General features: G+C 57.6%; 1 protein-coding gene across 4 annotated transcripts in view; it reads left to right on the plus strand.

The window, feature by feature from the left end:
* The window catches only part of STK40 (serine/threonine kinase 40), a 37,380-nt gene extending 16,459 nt beyond the window's left edge, over window positions 1–20,921 (plus strand). For 2 of the 4 annotated variants that reach the window (XM_065916307.1, XM_065916303.1), the window contains exons 2-11: window positions 2,861–2,980; window positions 4,814–4,899; window positions 5,201–5,344; window positions 7,347–7,574; window positions 8,354–8,406; window positions 13,668–13,783; window positions 16,362–16,506; window positions 16,646–16,765; window positions 17,221–17,305; window positions 18,621–20,921. In XM_065916307.1, coding sequence (XP_065772379.1) covers window positions 2,869–2,980; window positions 4,814–4,899; window positions 5,201–5,344; window positions 7,347–7,574; window positions 8,354–8,406; window positions 13,668–13,783; window positions 16,362–16,506; window positions 16,646–16,765; window positions 17,221–17,305; window positions 18,621–18,842 — 1,311 coding nt within the window. In that variant the 5' untranslated portion in view covers window positions 2,861–2,868 and the 3' untranslated portion in view covers window positions 18,843–20,921. Of the gene's footprint in view, window positions 1–85; window positions 135–2,860; window positions 2,981–4,813; window positions 4,900–5,200; window positions 5,345–7,346; window positions 7,575–8,353; window positions 8,407–13,667; window positions 13,784–16,361; window positions 16,507–16,645; window positions 16,766–17,220; window positions 17,306–18,620 lie in introns of those variants that run through there. The other 2 variants (XM_065916318.1, XM_065916324.1) reach the window with 2 other exon arrangements.
* The last annotated feature ends 1,820 nt before the right edge of the window (window positions 20,922–22,741 follow it).

Genomic DNA, 22,741 nt, shown 5'->3' on the forward strand with positions numbered 1-22,741 from the left:
AGGGAATAGGGCCAGGATGTACTAAAATCAACTCATCTACCGGACAGGGCAGCGGACCCCATAGGAGCCATCAGCTGCTGCAGGGAAGGTGTCCAGCCACCCACAGAGCATCCACTGGGCCTGGCACGGGGCGGGTAATGGGTTTATGTACTTTTTTTTTTTCGTTTTTTTCTAATTCTGAGGGAGTTTTAGTCTAGTGCTAGGGGAAAGACATTAAGCATATGAGCACACAGATAAATATATAATCACAAAACAAGGAAAGTGTACGAAAACTACAGGATACCAAACGAGACTGTGACCTGTTGGTGTTGCAGATATCAAGACGGCTTCTCTGAGGAAGTGATATCAAATTGAGAAAGATGCACAGAAATTAGCCAGGCAAAGGGTAGGAATGGTGTTCTAGACACATTACTGCCGAGCTTTTTAGGGTTTTTCCAGAAGCAGTTGTGTTCTCCCCCTGCTCTTGTGTGAGTGACTGAATCTGCTGCCAGCGTGACCCTTGTTGGCAGCGGTCATCGCTGAGCCTGACCATAGCTTCTGCTCTGTCTGGGACTGTTACAGCCTCCTGAGCTACCTGATCCTCGTCTCTCTCAGTGAAATCATGGGTCTGCTCCTCAGTGGCACCGCTCTGGAAATGAATTAGGGGCTGGATGAGAGGCAGATCTGGTAGATTGGACTAGAAGGACATTGGGCTGTCTCTCCCACTTGCCAGTTCACTGCATGGAGTCAGTCTCCTGGGGTTTAGAATAAGGGCCAGAGGCCAGAATGGCTGCATGTGAAGAGATATAAGCTAACTAGTGAAGAAGCACCGGTTCTCAGAGTAGGGATACCTTCTATGAATAATGGCAAAAATGAACTAAAGGAAAAGAAAACTATCTGATTAAGAAAAACTATATCCTATGGCAGTTATAGCCTTAATATATAGAATTCCTAAAAAATCACCAAGACTAATACACACAAAGCAGTAAAAAAAAAAAAAAAAAAAAGAATATGAACTGGAAATTCATAAAAGAAATACTGCATATAACCAGTAAGCATGTAAAACAAGTCCAACTTCATGAATAATTAAGGAATTACAAATTTAAACAATGATATGCTTTTTAATATTCATGAGATTGGCAGCTTTTTAAAATATGGAAATGCTGCTTCCTGATGCAGGTTCTAGGATTTACTCTCCCATACTGCCCGATGGTCTATAAATCGGCACAGCCTCCCTGAGAGCAGCCTGGTAGTGTTTGTCACACTTCTTTAAAAATACGCACCCCATTTGACCATTCTTGGAGTTTATCCTGAGGGAGGCGGTTATGCCAACATGTTATGTTCATAACTGCTAATAAAAAATATAAAAAGTGGAGAGAATCTCAAAGTCTGTGAATAGGCATGTGGTCTGATCAATCATGACATATTCTTACCAAGGAGACTCTTTCAAGTGATGCTACAGAAGATGGAGGAATGCTAATAAGATTCTTTTGTGACTTTATTGAGATATATTACATATACCATAAAATTTACCCTCATCATACTGGTATATTTTAGGTGGGAGACAAGGACACTTAGAAATGGTGTCACAGTGTGGTCTAAGTTTTCATAATAACCAGAACTGTGAGCGCGCGCGCACACACACACACACACACAGGGAAGTCTGATTGAATATTAACAATGATTATATCTCGATGGTAACATGGGTATTTTCTAGTGTTTCTGCAGGAAATGCCAGTGACTTTTTTAAAAAGAAAAAATGATAGAAGCTTAGATTCAGTGTTCGCAAGCCATCTGTGTAACAGTGAAGCCTGCACTCCTGACGTGGCCTTCAGGTCCCTTAGATCTGGCCCTCGCTGGCCTCTCTGGGCCCTCTGTCACCACTCCCTGCCTCACGGCATACACTCCAGCAACACAGACTGCTTGAAGTATGTTGCTTCCGTGCCATTTCTTGCTATGTACGTTTGCACACCCAGGCCCCTCTTTCTGGAATGACCTTGCCTCTCGCCCACTCCAGCATCACCTCCTCAGGGAAGTGCACCCACTCTGGGCCCGAGGTCTCAGGGCTGAGCAGGCGGCCTTTCCTGGGCACCCCTGGGACCGTCTTCCCTCCTGTGTGGGAACTCCACTGTGTCCACCTTTCCCCACCCCACCTCCAGGACACTGTCTTCCTGAGGGGTGAAGTGCAGAGAGCTAGAAGGAGCAACTCCTTGTTTTTTTAAACCCAAGTTGAGAGGTTAATGTCTTCTAGAATCTGGTTCCCATGTCCCCTTTCCTTTAGGGGAAAGGGGTATTTGGGGGGAAGGCCTGGTGGCTTAGATGGCAAAGAATCCACCTGCAGTGCAGCAGACCCGGATTCCATCCCTGGGTCAGGAAGATCCCCTGGAGAAGGGAATGGCAACCCACTCCAGTACTCTTGCCTGAAGAATTCCATGGACAGATGAACCTGGCGGGCTGTAGTCCATGAGGTCGCAGATTCAGATATGACTGAGGGACTAACATTTTCACTTTTTTCACCTCACTTCGAAAACAGTCGCTCCAGGGCCAGCTCTCTGTCTCAAGAAAGCCCAGTTGGCATGTACACAGAACTCAGTGTCCTCCTCTCTGCATCTGAATGGACCCTTTGAGGCAGGCCAGCTGCCCACCTCTGTAGCCAGGACCTCCACCTGGAGCACCTAATTAATCCGCAGAAAAGGAGTCATGATTCTTTGTTACCGAGAACCTTCCATGCTACTCTGGAAGGGGCAGGAGGTGACTGCGGCCGCGGAAACAGCAGCAGCCGCTGTGTGACACACCCCCAAGTCAGAGCCTCGCAGGCTGGGTTAGCGTGAGGAAGCTCGCTGATTTGCTCAGTGAGAAGGCTCTTTTCTGTCTCGTCTAGAGCTGAGAATGAAGCGGAGAGCATCAGACAGAGGAGCTGGGGAAACGTCGGCCAGGGCGAAGGCTCTAGGAAGTGGGATTTCTGGAAATAATGCCAAGAGAGCTGGACCATTCATCCTGGGTAAGCCTCTGATGGCTAGGTGAGTGGGGGCCCGGGGCAGCCCAGTCTGACCTGCGGACACACAGAGTGCCGCGCTGCACCCGCCCCAGTGCGGGGCCCTGACCAACCCTCTGTTGGTTTAAGCGGAGTCTGTTTATGAGAGTGGAAGGTTCACTCTGCACCAGGAGCTGTCATTTCAGTTGCAGCTCACCAGCCTTAGATTAGAGTCAGCCGAGAGCTGGACAGTCTCCCCCAGGAGAGTCCTATGTGTGCCCCCAGGACGTTGCCCTCAGGACGCACACAAACTGTCCTAGAACCCAAAGTCCACCTTCCAGGGCGCTTCTCTGACCATTCATGGAGGGCACAATAGTTTTGCAAAACATTTGGTACAGCTGCAAACTTATAAAGTTGGCACCAAAATCGGGTAGAACTGGGTGTTCCCAGTGGTCCGGAGGAGCAGCAGGGCCTTTCTGCATGATATTCAAGGCCCAGCAGCTCCAGACTGCATGCGTGGGGTTGCAGGTAGGGTGGGTCCTGAGGACCCCAGCATTCCCAGCAGCCAGAGATTGGGTGTGAATTTTGCTTTGGCACAGCATCTTGAACTTAGGAGTACAGGATAGTTCCAGCTCCAGTCACTCAGCAAATAGTACATGGAGCCTGTTACGTTCTGGTCCGGTGCTGTTTATCAGGGATGCAGCAGTGATTAAGACAGACAGGTTACTGGGGAGCTTCCTAGTGGTCCAGTGCTTGGGACTCTGTGCTTCCACTGCAGGGGGCGTGGGTTCAATCCCTGGTCAGGAAACTAATATCCTGCATCCCACACACCTACAGGCACAGAACAAAAAAAAAAAAAAATTGGGCAGGAAGGTTGGAGACACTCTAAAGCTAAAAATAAAGACCATAAAGTTAAAAAAAAAAAAAAAAGACAAGTTCCTGCCCTCACGGAACTTAACATTCTAGTTAGAAAAAGAAAGAGAGTAAACAACACAGGCGATCACCACAGGAGTGGGGGGAAGGGGGAAGGGCCCTGAAGGAAGTAAACAGGATGATGTGAGTCCAAGAAGGGCCCAGAGACAACTGTAGACAAGGAAGGTTCCCTATGAGGAAGTGACATTGGCTCTGACAGCCAAGGATGAGGAGCAGCCATGTGAAAAGCAGAGGGAAAGCGTCCCAGGCAGAAGGGACAGCAAGTGCAAAGGCCCAGAGACAGGGAAGGGCTTAACCTCTCAGTAATTAGAGTCCAGCAGAACTGGAGTGTGGTGAGGAGGGGTTGGGGAAACATGATCCATTGAAAGCTGGACAGGAACCAAATCATGTAAGACCTTGGAGGCCAGAAAGTTTCAATTTCTTATTAAAAGCAGTGGAGTACTGTTCAGGTTTTTCAGCAAGGCAGTGAGACTGTGACACTCATTACCTGATTGATGCTCCGAAAGCTCGGGGCGCTGTCACAGACCAGTGAGCAGCGTACATCTCCAGGAGTACAGAAGTTCCCAAAAGCTGATATACAGCCGCAGCAGACCACCAGGGGAGCCTGTTCAAGGGACGGTTTCCTGGCTCACCCTGGAGCTGGTGATTCAGAGGGCCCAGGTTGCAGCTGGGATCTGCTTTTAACACATGCTCCTCGGAGATTCTAGTACGCACCTCGTGCTGAGAAGGTATAAAAACCAGATGTGCTCAGACATGCACACACACTGCTCCACTTTTGGAGGGGTGACCTTTTTTTAAGTGGGTGTGAGCCATGGTGTCCTCCAGGAGAAAAGATCTAGCCAGAAGCCCCCGTGGTGGCATGATGGCTCGGCGCCATGGTGGACAGGGCTCCCGAGAAGTAAAGCCAGCGGCTTGTCTGTGCCACAGGTCCCCGTCTGGGCAACTCACCAGTGCCAAGCATCGTGCAGTGTTTGGCGAGGAAGGATGGCACAGATGACTTCTATCAGCTGAAGGTGAGTGAGGCACAGGGCGTGGGGGTGGGGACCCCAGGGCCCTCCTGCCTGCCCCGCTCGTCCCTCCGCCCACCTTCCGCACCACCCGTGGACAAGAGCAGTGCCACTTCTTCCCGGGGGCTCCGTGTGAAGCTCACGTTGCCGTCACGTCGGGAAAAACCATTTCGCTTCATCCACACGTGTTGGTGGATGTGCCGGGGTGGCGTGGGAAGACGTGAACCCCTGCTTCTCCTGTTCCAGTCACTCTGCTTGGAAAAGTAAAGGTTGTGGGGCTTTGCTTTTGTGTACGTGCCTTCCTAAGATCCTCACCCTTGAGGAGAGGGGCGGCCAAGGAAGTGAGAGCCAGGAGGAGCGGCAAGGCAAGATGCTGCTGCACACCGAATACTCCCTGCTCTCCCTCCTCCACACGCAGGACGGCGTGGTCCACCACCACGGGCTCTTCCAGGTGAGTGGCGCCTCTCCCGCCCCCGCCAGCCGGCCCTGCTGGGGCCACGTCGCACCGGCTCCCCCGTCTGCCTGCATGCAGAGCAGCCTGGAGGTCCGGTCAGCACAGCGCTCCTGCCATGATGCTGGCAGCCTAGCGGGAATGCACCCCGCTTGCAGGCTTTCTTTGAAGAGCCGCTTTTCCGAGAAAAGAGGAAAGCAGGAAGTTATTTAAAGACACGGGCTCTTTCTAGCTGTGTGGTCAGGAATCGGCCAGACCAGGGTGGGCGGGAGGGCGATGGGGAAGGTGGGGCAGGGAATTGTGGATCTCTGTGATTGCTTTTGGTACCAGTCCTGCTGCCTGCCTGGGCATTTCAGCATCTGCAGCAAGGGTCCCTGGGCCCTGGGCTCGGATGTCCCAGGTCCCTTAGGAAAGGTACTGATTAGCAGTTGGTATCCTGAAAAGAGCCTTCCCTAGAACAGAACTGAAATTACGTCTCCAAAAATGAAACGAAGAACCAGCATTCTGAATGCTGGGGGAGTGGGTCCTGTTGATGGCCCCCGCAGAGCTTCTGCACCGCCTTCGGCACGCTGGCCAGGCCCACGCGTGCTTGGATGGGCCTGGTGTCAGGGAGGGCGCACAGGTTTTGAAGCAGGCAGTTCTGAATTCAGGTGATGTAACCTCAGGCAAGTCACTTCCCAAGCCTCAGATCCCTCGTCTGAGAGCTGTGATTACTGTGCCCACCTTGCATGGTGCTAGGAGGATGAATGAGAGGGTAGAACGCCCTGAGCTGTCCAGCTACACACGTGCTCATCACTGCTGTTATTTCAGGCAATAAAAACTCCTTGTTGGCTTGACTTCTTGAGGTAAAATAAGTGGGAAATGCCTCCCGCTGCCACACATAGACCCCACCAAGGTCTTCATTCTTAGATGTGCACTGAAAGGCACCTCTGAAAATTTGTGTCCCTTAAACATGAAATCAAATGGGGGGTGGTGATGATTTCTTAGTATTTCATCTCTGGTAGCTTCCAGAGCTTGGCCTTGGTGTCTGACATTTTGGATAAGAGACCCTGAGTGGTGAGAAGCCTCTCCAGAGTCCTTTGTGTACCAGACACAGGGCTGGGCCTCCAGGGAAGACAGAATGAGAGGTATGATCTGCCCTGGAGGAGGAATACGGAGTTCGTCCCCAGGAGTCCCCCAGCCTGCTGTGCTGGCACGGAGCTGCTGGGATAAAAGTCCCCATGTTGCACTGTGTTTTCTCCCCCTTGACATACTTTTTTAGCAAGGAAAATGCATCCAGAACTGCACCAGAAAATGCATCCAGAACTACCACCCTTAGGGCTGGTCGCAGCGTCATCTTACCAAGCCCTGGCTTGATACCAAGCCCAAGTGCTTACTACACACTTGGCATGGTTGTCTTTTCTCTCTACACCCCTATGAGATAGAAGTTGCCAGCCCCCCTTCACACATGAGGAACCAGGAACTTGGAGAGGTTAGCTGAACTGCCCCAGGTCCTGCAGCTAGGACAAGGAGGAGCCAGGGCCTGAAATCAGCCATCAGGGGCCAGCGCCATTGTATGGCCCAGGAATCCTGCATCCATGTGAAAACAGTTGCCTTGAACACACAGAACTCTTAGCTCCCACCATCATGGACATCGGAAGGAAGTTTGCATTGATCATTGCTGGACTCTGGGAGAGCTAAGGGAGATGGGGGCCCTGAGGCCCTGAGGGTGCTGCCCTCACACGGCGCTCAGAGGGCTGCCAGCACACTGGGCCCTCGGTGCCAAGCCCTGAGCCATACGCTTTGCAGTAGGACCGGAGCCTAAAGCCTGACCCGCGCTGCTTCAGCCTGGGCCCTGTCTGGGCCTGGCAGTGGCTCAGGGGAAGCAGGGCCGCGGGGTCCATGCCGCCCAGATGTCAGGCCCCCACCACTCACATGCAGGCTTGTTCCAGGCGCCAGTAGAGCCCCAGTAGAGCCCCTGCTGGGCCCACGACCAAGCCCCGGTCTGCGCCCTTCCTCCCAGGACCGCACCTGTGAAGTGGTTGAGGACACAGAATCCAGCCGAATGGTTAAGAAGATGAAGAAGCGCATCTGCCTCGTCCTCGACTGCCTCTGCGCGCACGACTTCAGCGACAAGACGGCCGACCTGATCAACCTGCAGCATTATGTTATCAAGGAGAAGAGGCTTAGCGAGCGGGAGACCGTGGTCATCTTCTACGACGTGGTGCGCGTGGTGGAGGCCCTGCACCAGGTGAGGCCCGCCCTGTGGCTCCTGCCTCCTCTCCATGGAAAGCCACCCTGCTGCTCTGACAGCTTCAGCGCTGTCCTGCCCTCGCCCAGCGTGCTCTGCAGCCGGGATGTCCAGAAGGAACGCGGCTGGATGGCACACCTGAGGGCGTGTGCCGCAGGCCCAGCCCACCATCCTGGGGCGTGTGGGCCGCCCAGCAGAGTCCAGCACAGTAATGCCCATCAGTTGAAAGGCTAGGGGTGAGACACCCACCGGGGGCAGCCACAGCCTGTCTCTGAGCCTTTCCTAGAGTCAGGGGTGTCAGGAACCCCGAGGCACAGGTTAGGAGAGCCTGGGCTGCCTTCGGACACATGGCTTCTGTGGGGCTTAGCCTGCGATACTCGTCATCAGAACTGTGAGAATTCACCTCTGACCCCAGATCTAAGCAGGTGTTTAGGATTTGGTGGGAGGGAGCGGGGTTTGCTTTGGCTTTTTTTTGTGGGATGTCTGATGGAGGCAGAGAGAGGAGTGGTTTTCTCCGTTGGTGGCTGCCTTAGAGGGAGAAAGAACTAGAGTAAACGCCGTAGATGGGGCCAAGACAACCTGGGCTCACATGTTGCCCAGTTCGCGCACATGTTTAATGAGGCCTTAGAGTGGTCTTCATCTGTCCGAGGCTTGCAAATTGAGCCCCAAACCTAAAGAGGCGTGTCTTCCCCAACACCTGGAGAGCCTTCCTCTTACAGGCCAGGTACCCCTCTGGCTCTGATCGTCACAGTACAAACCACGTGCCTGTTGTTTTCCAGAAAAACATCGTGCACAGAGACCTGAAGCTAGGGAACATGGTGCTCAATAAGAGGTAAGCTTCGCTTTTCTTCTTTCACGATGGACTCTCAGGGCTGGGACAGGCTACACACTGCATCTGCCCAGAGCCCCAGCGTCCCCATGGAGATTCTGACTCCATACAGCCCACCTCCCCCAGGAGCCCCAGGGGCTGGGGAATGGGATGCCTGCTTCTGTCCTTTGCCGCAGGGGAATATGGTGCTTGCTCAGAAGGGGAGCCTTGGGAAGGATTTCAGCAGTCTCCCTAGTCCATTCGTTTTGTCATGCCCAGTGGGTGCCCAGTAAATGACTATAAAAAATAGACCAACGGGTGACGGAATGACAGATGAGCAAAGCAAGGCTGGATAGGTTCCCAGGAAACAGACTCTGAGATGTGCATGCAGGAAGTTTCCTGGGGCGCATGCTCGGGGAGGAGGGGGCGAGATTGGGTTAGGGAGAAGCTGAACTCTGGGCAGTCACGACAGGGCCTCAGCCTGGAAAGCCAGGTGACCCTTCAGAGGTTCCGCATCCAGTCAAGGGGCGCATGGCCCTGTACCCTGACTGCAGCGTGCCACTGAATTGCAGGCTGTGCCCGGGGGCATAGCTTTGGGCAGGGCAGCTTCTTTTGGCTGAGAGGACTTCCTGGAAAAGGATGACTTTCCTAGCAGCAGGGACAGAGCACCTTCCTGCGGGAGGGGGTCTGGGCAGCTCACCCTGGCATCCTCGGGGAGCCGGTGGCAGAGGGACATCATGTGAGGCCCCGCCCCGGGCTCTCATCCCACTCAGGCAGAGGGTCTGGGCCCCTCCCAGTGACCTGGGGCAGCGGACCCCCCGCCTCCTTGGTACCAGGACCGGGTCGTGGAAGACACTTTTTTCCACAGACGGGCATAGGGGGTGACTTCAGTCCCACCCACCACTCACCTCCTGCTTGCTAGGAGGTCACGGATCACCACCGGTCCAGGGCTTGGGGACCCCTGATCTGGGGCCGTGGTAGAGGATGCACCAGCCGTGCAGGGGCCCAGGACCGGCGTGTGTCACCACGATCCTAGAAACACGGTCCCCCGATCTCCCTGAGCCTCTCACCCTCACCTCTCTCACTCCCGGTGTTAGAGTGGGTCAGAGAGCTTACAGATGGCAGGCCGCACACCCCTCGTGGCAGAAGTGGTGTGGTGGGGGATCTGTCCAGAATGTCGGCGCCCATCCCGTAGCGTCCTGGGCCCACTGTCCCTAGGAAGTGGCCAAAGCCGCAGTGGTCACAGGAAAAGGAGCTCTGGGGAGGGGCCTGGGGCACCAGACCTGGCCGTGCCAGCCCCAGATGCCCCTCTGTGCACAGCCTGTCTCCAGCCCCACCCGGCGCTGGCGCTGGCGCTGCAGACGGTCTCCTGGAGCTCACCGCCTGGTGGGGGCAACTGGGGGGCGGGTGTCACTGTATTGAGGCCAGTGTGCAGAGGACAGAGGGGCCGAGACTCTGGCCGTCTCAGTTCCCGAAGGACAAGCAGAGGTTTGCCAGCCTGAGAAAACAATGGTGAAAACCTGGTCCTGGGAGCTGCGCGGGGCGGAGGGAAGGTGGGAGTTCCAGGGCTGAGTGAACCCTTGAGTGGCCGAGAGGGGGTTAGAAACCTGGGAGGAGCGGCCCCGGGGGTCACACCCGGCTCCCAGCACAGCACTGCCACTTGATTTACCCTCGAGGCCATGAGCACGCGTCCCTGTGATTATTCACCCGTTCTTTTAGTCATGTATTGAGAAGCTGGTGTGGAACCAGGCACTTTGAGTTTCTGCATCCTGTCTGTGGAAGCAGAGATGATTGCGCTTCCCTGCAGACACTGGGCTTCCCAGATGGGCTAGTGGTAAAGAACCCACTTGCCATTGCAGGAGACATAAGAGACACGGGTTTGATCCCTGGGTTGGGAAGATTCCCCTGGAGGAGGGCATGGCAACCCATTCCAGTATTCTTGTCTGGAGAACCCCATGGACAGAGGAGCCTGGTGGGCTATAATCCAAGGGGTTGCAGAGTCAGACATGATGGAAGCAACTTTAGCATGCATGCATGCAGATACTGGCTCCAGACATGAGACTCCCTACAGGGTTTGGCCCCTCGTAAGCGTTCCTGATGCGAGCCAGCCAGGCTGCAGGCCTGACGCCCTCCCTCTGGAGATGAGGCCCACTGTGTGGTGAGTGGCTGGCAAGGATGTCCCGCGGTGCCCCGGCCCCAGCTAGGTGGTGCACGAGGAGAGGCAGTGTCGGAGAGCGCAGACCATCCCCGCCCTGGGAGCACATTGTCTTCACGTTGGTGGACTGGGTCCTGGCCTGCTGAGCAACGTTGACTCCCAAGGGTGCTTTTGGGCGCGTGCCATCAGGGCTTCTGCGGTGCTAACGAGACCAGCGCCGCAGGCCTCTTTGTCTCCATTGGTGGTTTAGCTGCCGGCTCCCATTTTTCCAGGGCCCCTAGGTTCTGAGAATGTGGTCGGAAGGTCACGCCTGTCTGAGTAATGCCGGCGTCACTGTAGCAGCTGTTCCGTGCGTGTGCGTGTGTGCGTGCGTGTGTGTGCACCCGTCGCTGTGTTTTCTTGGGACTGCAGAGCACCCACACCTTATCAGACCCGGGTTCTTGGCAGCACATTCTCTAATCCGATAATCCCTTTGCTGCGTCTTGGGCAGACAGAGGTCCTGGCCGCCTCTCGCTTGAGTCATGGGTGCCAGAAAGGCATGGGAGGTACTGTGGAGACCCGTGCTGACCGCCCAGCTCCTACTCCCAAGTGTCCACCAGCACACCCCTCCCCGCCGTGGGGCCTTGCTCTCATCCTTGTGAATCAGGGGTGGACCTGGCAGAGGTCCAGCCCCTTCTGCCCATCAGGCCAGGCCCTAACTCTAGTTGGAGAGGCAGCAGACAAGCCGGAAGCCCCCAGCAGAACGGATCACTCCCAGGGGAGGGAACAGGGGAAGGGTTTGCAAGGCAACTGCGACAGCAAGTTCCCTGGCTACGGGTGAAGGGCAAGGGTTACAGTCCCCTCTCGGGGTTACGTGAGGTTCACTGTGGGTTCTTTCTCCATCCTCCTTTCTTTCCGCGTGGGTGCGTTTGCACACCCAGTTTCCTAGAAAAGGAGACACAGTGTGGGAGCCCAGAGGGCCATAGCTGAAGGGTGACTCAGCAGGCCCTGCTGACGCCGAGTCCCCCTCCCTGCACCCCTGCCACCCTCGCCCCTCCTGCCAGGACCAGCCTGGGGGGTCTGGACTTCCCAGGATCTGTGCGCCTCGCCGACCAGAGTGATGGTGGCAGATCAGGGAGCGGGGCCAGGCGTCGGGAGGGCTGGAAGCAGACCGTGCGGTTTCCTGTGGGAGAGGCTCCAGCTCGGCCGTGCCAGCCCGCCCTGCAGATTCTCAGCCGAACTTTCCTCGAGCCCAGCGCGCGGAGGGCTGACGACAGAGAGAGAAGGCCCAGGCAGGCAGGTGCGCTCCCGGGCCTGTCGTCACGGTGTGGCTCCTCTCGCCCGCCGCCTCTGCACACTGTCTTCCGAGGGGTCTCCCAGGGTAACCCACGCCAGCTGTGCCCCCCATCTGAGGACGAAATGTACCCGCAGCTGGCTGCTGGTCATCAGTCACTAGTTGTCAGGCCCTGGATTTAGCACTTTCCCTGGGATCTTCTTCTTGTTAAATCCTAACACAGCCCTGGGAGTTAGGTGTTGATATTTTCCTTGTTTTACGGATGAGAAAATTTGAGGTTTAGCAAGAAATTAAATAACATGCCCAAGATCACCCAGCCAGGCAGGGGCAGAGCCAAGAGTGGAACCCAGGGATCTGACTCCCAAGTCCACCAGACTGTCCCCCGAGTTGTCCTCCTTCCAGTGTCTTGGGCCTCCAGCTCCCGTGGCCAGCTCTAACCATAGAGAAAAGGCAGCATGCCTGCTTTGTGGGGCCCTCGTGGATGAGAGGTCTTAGCAGTCGTCTATTCAGGACAGTGACGGGGGTGGGTCCAAGCGGGAGCAGTCCTACTTCTTGACGTGACCTGCACCCAAGACCCTTCACCACCCCGTCTCGGGATCTCGCCGCCCTGGGGGCCACCAGGCTGGTTTCTGTGGCATGTGCCAGGGCAGACCTGTGTGGAGAGCGAGAGTCAGCGTTTCCATTTGGAACGCAGGGGACAGAGCGGCCTTTGTTTTTGCACCAAGCCCTTGCCAGCAGAACTCCCCGAGAAAGCTGGAGGGCTCTGGGAGCCTCACGTGCGAGGCCCCGGTGCAGCCTCCCTTTCCACCGTCCTCCCAGGCCTCCCTGCCCAGCCTGCTGACGTGGGAGCCCGCAGGAGGCCTTGCTTGCCAGCGGATGGAGAGGCCCCTGCCTCCCCGCATCCCCAGGGGCCGCCGACTTTTGTTCTCATTGTGACTTCCTAGAAAGGATCTGAGCCCAAAGCTCCTCTCACCACGACTCTCAGATGGGGGTCTCTGGTTTTCTAGTCAGTGCAGAGTCTCGGGTACCAGACAAGGGGTGAGTTAGCTTGGGGGAACGGAAGAGAAAGTCAGGGGCTGGGCGCCAGCCAGGGATGCCGTGGGCACCTGCCCGGTGTCACTCGGTGCAGACTCCGGGGTCACACAGACCTGGGTTGGACCCTGCTCCACTGCTCACTAGCTGTGTGACCCTGGACAAGCCCCTCCACTTGTCCGGGTGTCCTCACTGCATCCTCTGTGAAGTGGGCAGTGAGAAAGCCTCCACCGTAGGCTGCTGTGAGGCGTGAGTGCAGACAGCCCCTGTTGGGCACATAAGCCCAGATAAGGGTCTGCCCTCAGTAAGCATTAGTGTTTAGCGTTGTCAGTGATAATGTGATAGTACTTAATCCTAAGAGTGATGACCGAAGGAATCAGCCCCCGGGGGACAAAGCGGTCCTCAGGGAGGCCTCCAGGACTCTGCTGGACTTCCTCATGGGTGAATGAGGGAGCTGAACTACACCGCAGTCCATCCCAACCTAGATACTGTGTGGGGTTGTTTGAAGAAATCTCCACAGTTGTTCCAGACCCTAAACTGCAGCCCCAGGACTCAGGAAGGGTGCAGGTTCAGGGGAGTACCCTGAAGCTCCCCTGGGCAGAGCGACTCAGGTCCCTGCGGGGACAACTCACCAGGTCTCAACCCAAGTGACTGGCCTGTGTCTGCACCCCCGATGGCACTCCCCACACAGCCCCGGGGAAGACAAGGAGGGCCAGGGGAACGAAGAGGATGCGGGTGTGGTTCCTCTGCCCCTGGGACGAGAGGTGGGGGCAGCCAGGGGTACAAACACTGAGGTTTGTTCACGCTCTGCCTCCTGCCCCCCAGGACGCATCGGATAACCATCACCAACTTCTGCCTCGGGAAGCATCTCGTGAGCGAGGGGGACCTGTTGAAGGACCAGCGGGGGAGCCCTGCCTACATCAGTCCAGACGTGCTCAGCGGTATGTGCGGGGCGCCAGCAGCAGCCCCCAGGGCCCTCACCCAGTCAGGCTCTGCAGCCGTTCACTCAGGCAGCAGACTGTATCTGTGCCCTGGGCGAGGTGCTGGGGCTCCAGTGGTGACCCAAACCAGTACTGCCTGTCCAGGCCCAAAACGTGGGGTCTCATGGAGGAAGATGGCAGTCATCACACTAATTACTCTCTGAGATTAGTTCTCGGAAGGACAGAAGCCTGATTTCTGTGAGTGTGAGAAATAGGCACTCGAAGGCCTTGAGCTGTATCTTGAGGATAATAGCAACCCACTGGGGAGGGGTGTGCCTGGGCAGGGGTGGCACCACACATTTCAGGAACCCACCAAAGGCCCCTGAGGCTGTTGCTCAGAAGTTCAAGGGGAGACGCGTGGGGGTCCAGCCATGCAAGGCCTGGCAGAGGCCCTGTTAGGAAACATCCTTTATTTCAAGTCCAAAAGGATGCCTTTGAACAGGTCTTCATGGAGGTTACTGTGATGAGACTTGCATCTCAAAGATACCACTCTCTTTGTCTATTTGTTCATCCATTTACTCTGCTGGTATTTACTGAGGGCCTGCCATGTACAAGGCTCTGTTCGAGACACTTCGGATACAGCAGTGAACAGGCAGACAAGCACCCTGCCTCCATGGCTGAGACAGGTAGTGGTACCCAGAACAAGTCAATTACCTAGCTGCCACCTTCTGATCGTACCGTTGGTGCCGGACGCTACACTGAGCCATGTGACAAGCATCATCTGTTTAAAACCACACAGCTACCCCATGAGGTAGAATTTTTACAGATGAGAAAATTGAGGCTCGGAGAGGCCAGACCTCTTGTTCACAGTCACAGCTAATGGTTCACCAGAAAACTGAGGCTTCCCCCGCCCCGCCAGGGCTGCCTTCTGCCCAAACCCTCGCTCCTAACTGTTTCACCATAGGTTTTCTTTCCTTTGTTGCTTGTCCTTTGCCAAACTGAGGTTGCTCTGTCCTGATCGCTCCAAGGGCTCACCCCCGCTGCCATCCCTCCATCGTGAAGATTGCAGGGTTATCTCCGGGGCCTGTCATCCCCCGCACTCACACGTGCCTCCCTCCTCACAGTAACGGTTGTCACCTGTCTTCCCGGGGAACAGGCCACTCTAACTTGCCACAGCCATCTGCAGTCTCCTTGGAGGCCTCCTCCCAGCTGAGGGTTCTGCTGGAGCGCCCGGCCTCTGACAGGACAACCATTGCAGAGGGCAGCGGTGCCACCTCCCAGGCCTGGGGGTCAGGGTTGGACTCACGGTGGCCTCTGCGAGAAGGATCTGGGTGTCGGGGTATCCCAGCCCCCTGAGCACCCCCGCCCCACAGCCCAGCCCGGATACACCCCACATGAGCATCTGGAAGGCCTCCCTGTAGGCGACAGAGCCAGGAGGGAGACCCAGGCCCCTTCCTCAGCCCAGAGCTGTGAGGTGGGGTCTGTGACTGGGCCGGGAGGGTGGGCTGCCTCTGGTGGAGTCCCCTCAGCAGCCAGGCCGGGGCGGCCTCCATGTGCAGTCACTCCACCTGCTGCCCGAGACCTCTCCCTCTGGCTCCTCCAGACAGATACCAGTCTTGGAGAATAAAACCAAGGAACCCCCGCCTCAGAAAGAGACCTAGGCCGGGAGGCCGGAGACCAGGCTCTGGGACTGGCCATGTTAGTTACGCAGCTGTGTGCCTCGGCCCTCAGCCCCCTCTCTGAGCTTCAGTCTCCTGGGTTAAAAGCTGAAAACAGTCCTGCCTCCCCCCATTGTTAAGAGGACAAAGTGGGGTGACCCAAGTGGGTTCTGGTCTCAAGTCTGCCTTTCCTTGATTCTATGTGCTAAGCGCAGACCTGTGAGGCTATGAAATGGCAGGCATGGCCTTACCCCCACAGTTCATGGTCTGGTTAATACCTAACCTGTGTGACCTTGGGAATGGTACTGAGCTCTCTGGGCCTCTATTTTCTCATCTCTGGAATCAGGATAATAATAGCCCCTAATTCCTTGGGTCCCAGTAGGATTAAATAAGCCCTTAACCTAGTGTGTGGCTCAATGAACCATAGCCGGCATTGTCATTATCAAAATAAAATCCTGAAGTTCAGTGTTCCCTCAAAAGTCAGAGCTCAGGGAGAAATCGCCTGATGGTTAGAGCTCCCGGGTGAGATTATCTGCTGATGGGGCTGGACCAGCGCCCGGGAGCCCAGGCAGAGCAGAGCAGAGCTGGTGCTGGGGGGAAGCGGTGTGAGGCCTGCCCCAGGGGTGGGCTGCACAAGGCCAGGTGAGACCCCTCCTCGTGGAGCACGCCGAGGTGGGGCATCCTCCGTGCAGCCGGGCCTGCAGAGCACGAGCAGGAACCAGCCCGAGGAATAAAGGAGGAAGGAAGGCGCCTGGCTGAAGCTCAGGGAGGGGCCGGTGTGGCTTACCCTGGAAGGAAGCACAGGAGGGTGACCAGAAGTGAGGGTGCCGGGGCGGAGGGGGGGCCCCTGGGTGGGACTCCCGGGAGTGCCAGGGAAGGGAGTGCAGGGCCGTTCTTCCCCAGCCCTGGGCTGAGCACGTGTGTGTCTGTGTGCCCTGCAGGCCGGCCGTACCGGGGCAAGCCCAGCGACATGTGGGCCCTGGGCGTGGTGCTGTTCACCATGCTCTATGGCCAGTTCCCCTTCTACGACAGCATCCCGCAGGAGCTCTTCCGCAAGATCAAGGCCGCCGAGTACACCATCCCCGAGTGAGTCCTCCCTTCCTGGGCTCTGGCCCATCGGGCTTGAGGGATAGAAACAACACGGTGAGGCTTGGCGTCCTGGGCCGGGGACCCAGCACCAGCCCACCCCGCCTGAGTGCCCCGCTGCCCCTCTCTCCTGCATCAGGGACGGCCGGGTTTCTGAGAACACCGTGTGTCTCATCCGGAAGCTGCTCGTCCTCGACCCCCAGCAGCGCCTGGCCGCCGCCGCCGTCCTGGAGGCCCTCAGCGCCACCATCGCGTCGTGGTGCGTGTGCCGGGCAGAGCAGGGTCCCGCCCGCCCGTGGGCACTGCCCTGCCTCCCCAGAGGGTCGCCTGAGGTTGGGCCTGTCTCCACCAGGCAGAGTCAGGTCTCCAGATGGTCCTGATGGGCAGGGTTGGAGGATGCAGGCAGAACTCAGGTTGGGCACCTACTGCGTGCCAGTCAATGCCAGCTATAGGATGGGCCTTATCTCACTGAGTTCTCACCGCAGCCCGCGAGATAGAAGTTGTCCCCCACTTATTGGTTGAGAAAGCTGAGGCTTGGAGCACCAGAGGCAGTGGTGTCAGGAAGGGGCTGAGCTGGTACTCAGCCCAGGTCTGTTGACTCCAGCCAAGTCTCAGAGCAGCGGAGACCGGCCCTGCTGGGCTCCTGGCAGCCAGGCTGGGGGGAGCAGAGCCGGGCTGCCTGGAGCCAGCCTCGCTCATCTGCCTCCCTTGCAGGCAGTCCCTGTCTTCTCTGAGCGGGCCTCTGCAGGTGGTTCCTGACATCGACGACCAAATGAGCAACGCAGACAGCTCCCAGGAGGTGAGTTGGGGATGGCAGCCAGGCCATTTGGCCAAGTCCTGAGGCACCAGCCCTCCAGGCAGGGCAGGCTGGGCAGGGCGGAGGTAGCAGCTCCTGGCAGGGCGCTGGGCCACCTTGGCCTCTCCCCAGCCCTTGGAGTGGGAACAGGAGCCTCAAGTTCCTCAGCCTGAGCCGCCCAGGGCCTGCCTCGTGTCTGGCTCAGTTGGCAGTTCTGTGGCCTGAGAGAGGGGTGGTGGGGCAGCCGAGGTGGCTTCCTCCTCCTGCCCAGGCCCTGGCTTTGCCACACACTGGCCGTTTATACAGCCACACTTCTCTGCCCCTCTGAGTCACAGGGTTCTCTCTCGCCCTTCCTGCTTTTCGTTTTTCAGATGATTCATTTTCTCCTGGTTTTCCCTCCTCCCCTGTCCCTTGCACTGGAGAAAGTGCTGGGCCAGGGGTAGGGGCCGGGCCCAGGGTGCCCAGCAGCAGCTGGCGGGTGATCTTAGGGTGCCCTCTGGAGGGCAGGGCTTGCTGAGTCCTGGGAGGGAAGCTGTAAGGACCCTCCGTCTCTGGGCCACCCCGAGTCCCACAGCAAGCACTGGACAGGGGGACCGGGTGGAGCCAGCCCAGGACCACAGCAGAGCCCCCTGTCCTCGAAGAATTTCAGAACCCCGCCCCTGGCTCCCACCCACCCCCAGGGCTGTTTAGCAGCTAAAAAGAATCACCCCTAGCAAGCAGTGAGGGCCCCCAGTACACCTCACTCAGCCCTCACTGCAGGCCTGTGCAGCCCGTGTGTGTACTTATTTCACTAAAGAGGAAACAGGTTCAGAGAGAGAAAGTAACCTCCCCAAAGCCACAGGGCTCAGAGTCAACCACAGCCTGATTCCACAGCCCTGCTCTCCCCAGCCCCCTGCGGTGGGGCCTCCCACTTCAGTTTGTGACTGTGTGTGGGCTTCTGCAGGGATCTCAGCCTGGGGCGCGACAGAGAAACAGGGTCGCCCAGGCCACCCTAACACTTGGCCTGCACTGGTCCCTGGGGGCCGAGGGGAGGGGAGCGTACCGCCCTGTCGCACAGGCGGGCACCAGGTCTTCTGAGGGAACATGACCTCTCCCACGGTCAGCGGGTTAGGAGGTCACAGGTCTGCAGGCCAGAGGTCCAGGTTGGCTGGGGAGCTTCAGGGACCTTCCCCCTCGGCCCCCATTCTCAGCCACTCCTAGATCGGGCCCAGGGGGTGGTGCCTGGGGAGGGGGCCTCTTGAGGCAAGCCAGCTGACGCCCCCCGCTCTTCTCTCTCGCACACCCGCCTGTCGCTCGGCCTGCCCGTCTCCCTGTGAAGGCGAAGGTGACAGAGGAGAGCTCCCAGTATGAATTTGAGAACTACATGCGGCAGCAGCTGCTGCTGGCCGAGGAGAAGAGCTCCGGGCACGAGGCCCGCGGCTGGGCACCCAAGCGGCCGTCGGGGGCGGGGGTGCCGCCCGTGCGCCGGCTGGGCCACGACGCGCAGCCCGTGAACCCCCTGGACGCGGCCATCCTGGCCCAGCGCTACCTGCGGAAATAGCAGCCTCGGGCAGGGGCTCCGGCGCCTGCCCACCACCTCGTCCCGGCCCCCAGCCAGCCGCCCCGCCACCGTGCTCAACTCTCGCCTGGGCTGCGCCGGGAACGGGGCAGGGACAGCCCAGGTCACCCGTGTGGTCAGCAGAGGTACCGCGAAGCTACCTTTTGGAATGATTGCTTGATTGTTTGGTTTTTTTTTAATCTGAGAAGCCTAGATAACTAATCTGCTTTTAATCATAACGTTTTAATCTACCTCTGTCTCTTTAACCATGCTGTCTCTGGACTGAGTGAGGAGGAGGAGGAGGAGGGAGCCCGCCCGCCACTGACCCCCGCCCCCCCGACCCCCAGGGGGCTGCCCCCCAACAGTCCACATAAGCTGAAAGTGCAGCTCATTGCTGGCTCCCCACAAGAACACCCACTCCCCACTGCCCTCCCAGGCCCCTCACAGTCTGTTTTCATCCCTCCCCTTCTGACCCCAGGCCCCTCAGTCCAAGCTTTGGAAAACTCTCACCTCATCTTAAGCGGAATCAAATATATTTATTTTTGTACTGAAACCAGCTTCTCTGCCATCTCTAGGTGGTTTGGCCCGTGGCCACTCGCTGCCCCCAGCCTGGCTGGACAGCAGGGGAGCGCACAGCCCCCAGTGGGCCCCTTCCTCAGCCCTGGGCTCAGAAGCCCCTTCTTGCCGGCCCCCTCCATCTCCAGCCCACCAGTCCCTCCTTGTCTCCGGTGATGGGGAGGTCTTCTAGACTGGCTTCTCTTTCTCCCAGCTCAGCTTTTCTGAGGTGCTGCACACCCTCACTAGCCCTGGTTTCCTCCTCCACCCCTCACCGTGGTACCGAGGTGATGCTGACCTGGATGGGAGGGGTCCTCGGCCAGCTGTGAGCACGGCCATCACCCCTCTGTTCAGAGAAGAGCAGGGGCATCTCCCCCCCTGCCTCGTAACAGAGGCGGTGTCTCTCCCAGCAGATCGCCAGGGTCCTTCCTGGGGGCTGCAGGGCTCACGAGGGAGACCTGTAGGGGCCAGGGGCCCTGCCTGGCTTGAGAACAGCCCCACTGCCCTTTTGAGCCGAGATTTTGAAGTGGATGCCCGTCTTGCCAGAAAACCCTGTTCTCACCAGAATGCCCCCCTCCCCGCTCTCCGCACTGGACTTGGCCCTGCCCAGCGCCAAGCAGAGACCCTCCCCTGACCTGCCTCCCCCCCCCCAGCCCCTCAGAGCAGCCGAGCACCCCCCTCCAGGCCGCCCTGGGCCCTCAGCCCTGCCCTGCCTGCCCAGTGGGGGAGGTGACCGAGGCCCGTGTGACCTTGCTCCCCAGCGTGTGAGCTGCGCCCTCCCCAAAAGCTGACTCACTGTGAGTGACTTGGGCAAGGTCCCAAAAAAAAAAAAAAAAAAACCTCCTTGTGCCTCAGTTTCCCCATCTGGAAAAAATGGGGCCACCTCTTGCCAGCAGTAGCAGGGCCGCCCACGCCCCCTTCCTCCCCACCCCCAACCCCGGCACGCGGGCGCCTCGAGCCTCTGCCTCAGTGGGTCCGCGGGGCCTACCTGAGCCCCGCACTCACCCCCCTGAGCACCAGGCTGGCCTCCCTCAGCCGTCCAGCCGCTGAGAGCCAGGGTCTTGCGCGGGGGTGGGCCTGGGGGTGGGATGCCCTCTTTTCTATATTTATTTCAAAAAAGAAGTCTCCTAAGGAGTGGAAATGCAGTCCCGCCCAGGGCTCCTAGCGCCTGTGACTGTCTTTCTGTGAGGGCCTCACCTGAGCCCCTTGTCCGGCCGCCCGCCCGGACCCTCCAGGCCCGCTCACCTGGTGGTCCTTCTCCTCCTTTCAAAGCAATATCCTCCGGGTCCGCAAAAGCCTGTCAGATAGACTGGTCCCTTCCAAGGTCAACCCATCCGTCTGATTAATTTCTGGCAAAGCAAATGAGAGGAGGCTGGGTCTGCCCTCACTGGGTGTCACACGCTGAGAGAAGTCCTACTGTAAAGAAACAAAAACGGAAAAAGTCACAAAAAAGTTTGTATAAAGTCATATTTTTGTACTACATGGGGACTCTTCCTGCATGTCAGCAATAAAACTTCCTGACCTGGAGCCAGCGTGGTCTGCATCATCTCTTCCCTCCTCACCGCATCGCCGTCCCTGCCACCCAGCCAGGCAGAGCAGGACCCCTTCACTCTGGGCTCTGCCACCAGGGGCCCCACCCCCACTCCACCCCACCCCCACTCCACCCTCGTTGTCTCGAAGCAGAGGGGGGCCAGAACCACCCAACATTCTCCCAGCCCGCTTTGGTCCAGCTTCCTGCCAAGTCCCAAAGGGGACTCTCTGCCTGGCTTGGCTCAGCCCTGACCTATGCAGGAAGGATGTGTCCCAGAGCAGCTGCAACCAGCAGAGCATTGATCCTCTCTCGCCACCAAACCCCCCGGCTGGGGTGGGGGAACCCTAGCCAAACAGACCCCCCATGTGCCCATCCAGGGCAGCTGGGGTAAGAAGGGCTGGGCTTTTTCCTACACCACCCTCCCCTCCATAGGAAACCAAGCGGGGGGATGGGGGGGGGGTCCTTCCTTCCTTCACCTAAATTTAGACTCTGCAAATTGAGCACTGGAGCTAGAGGCGGACTGGTCCTGTCCCCAGCATCCTCCATAGCACACAGGCAGACCCACTTGTGTGTTCAGAACCCACACAGGCCCAGGTCACAAAAGGAACAGCGGTCCATGCCAGAGGAGCCCCTTCCCAGGCAGGTGTTCACACAGCAAGCGGGGGCGGCACCCCTCCAGGGTTCTCTGGGAAGGCCCTGGTTCTCCGAAGATTCTTTAGAGCAGGCCCCCAGGCCTCCACCTTTCCCTCCTCCCACAGTTACCCCAGCACCCAAGCGGCCCCCATCTTCCTGGCCACTCCCGAGCCTACACAGATGTTCCCTTTTCCTGATCTGTCACGCTGTCCCAGGTCAGAAGTCCCCGGCACTCCCTGCCCACCCCAGCCACACTCAGGCCCACAAGCCTGACCCCCAGGGCCTCATCTCCGTCCCAGCCTCCCTCCTGCACCCCTGACCCGATCAGCCTCTGTCCTGAGCACAGGTATCACCCGGGCACCCACGTGTCAGGCTGGCACTCAGCAGCACCCAAGCAGCGAGCTGTGTGCAGCCGGACCCCTGGGCCCATTGAGCCCTTGGCACCTACTGCTGGCCGCAGCTCTCACACCAGAACTATTGCTTCGTTGACTTAAACTTCCCAAATCCCCCTTTACCAGTACTTTTTGTGTGAGCCCTGAAAGGAAAGCAAGGGGAAAGTACCAGAAAGGCGGGTATGATCAACAGCCTCCTATGCTTCTGAAGGGTCAAAACAAGAACCAAGATGTTCCCACCCGTGTTAGCGACTGCCTGGTCCCCAGGGTCCTCGGGGAGAGCAGCTTCAGAGAGAAGCCAGCCGGCAGCTGTGCCTGGCCGTGTCCACTGGGTCTTCCCTCACCCCTTCCCCGGCTTTATTTCCCATCACAGACTGCTCATCACAGTCTGTTATTACAACAGACGTGTGGTTAGTGACAATATCTGTCTCCCCGACTCAAATGCTGAGCTCCATGAGGGGCGGGAGGCTTTTCCATGTGACCATGTTGGGGTGGGGAATTGGGGGCTGGCTGTCACAATGATGGGGGTAGGGGGTGGGGGGGTGAGAGGCTGCTGGCATTTTAGGGGGCTGGGGCCAGGCACTCCAGAAACCCCAGAAGGCAGGCAGATTCTACATCCTGCTCAACACAAGTGAAGAAATGTGTTTATAATTACTGGAGCCAAGAATCTAACACCATTTTATACATAAACACAGAGGACTTGGGTATCCATAATATACACTAAATTTTGTGGGGAGGCAACTACTGTGTAAAGTGGAAGAAATGTGTACTTTTTGTTCAGAACTTAACCA

Source organism: Muntiacus reevesi, chromosome 1, assembly GCF_963930625.1.
Source record: "Muntiacus reevesi chromosome 1, mMunRee1.1, whole genome shotgun sequence".
NCBI classification, from domain to species: Eukaryota; Metazoa; Chordata; class Mammalia; order Artiodactyla; family Cervidae; genus Muntiacus; species Muntiacus reevesi.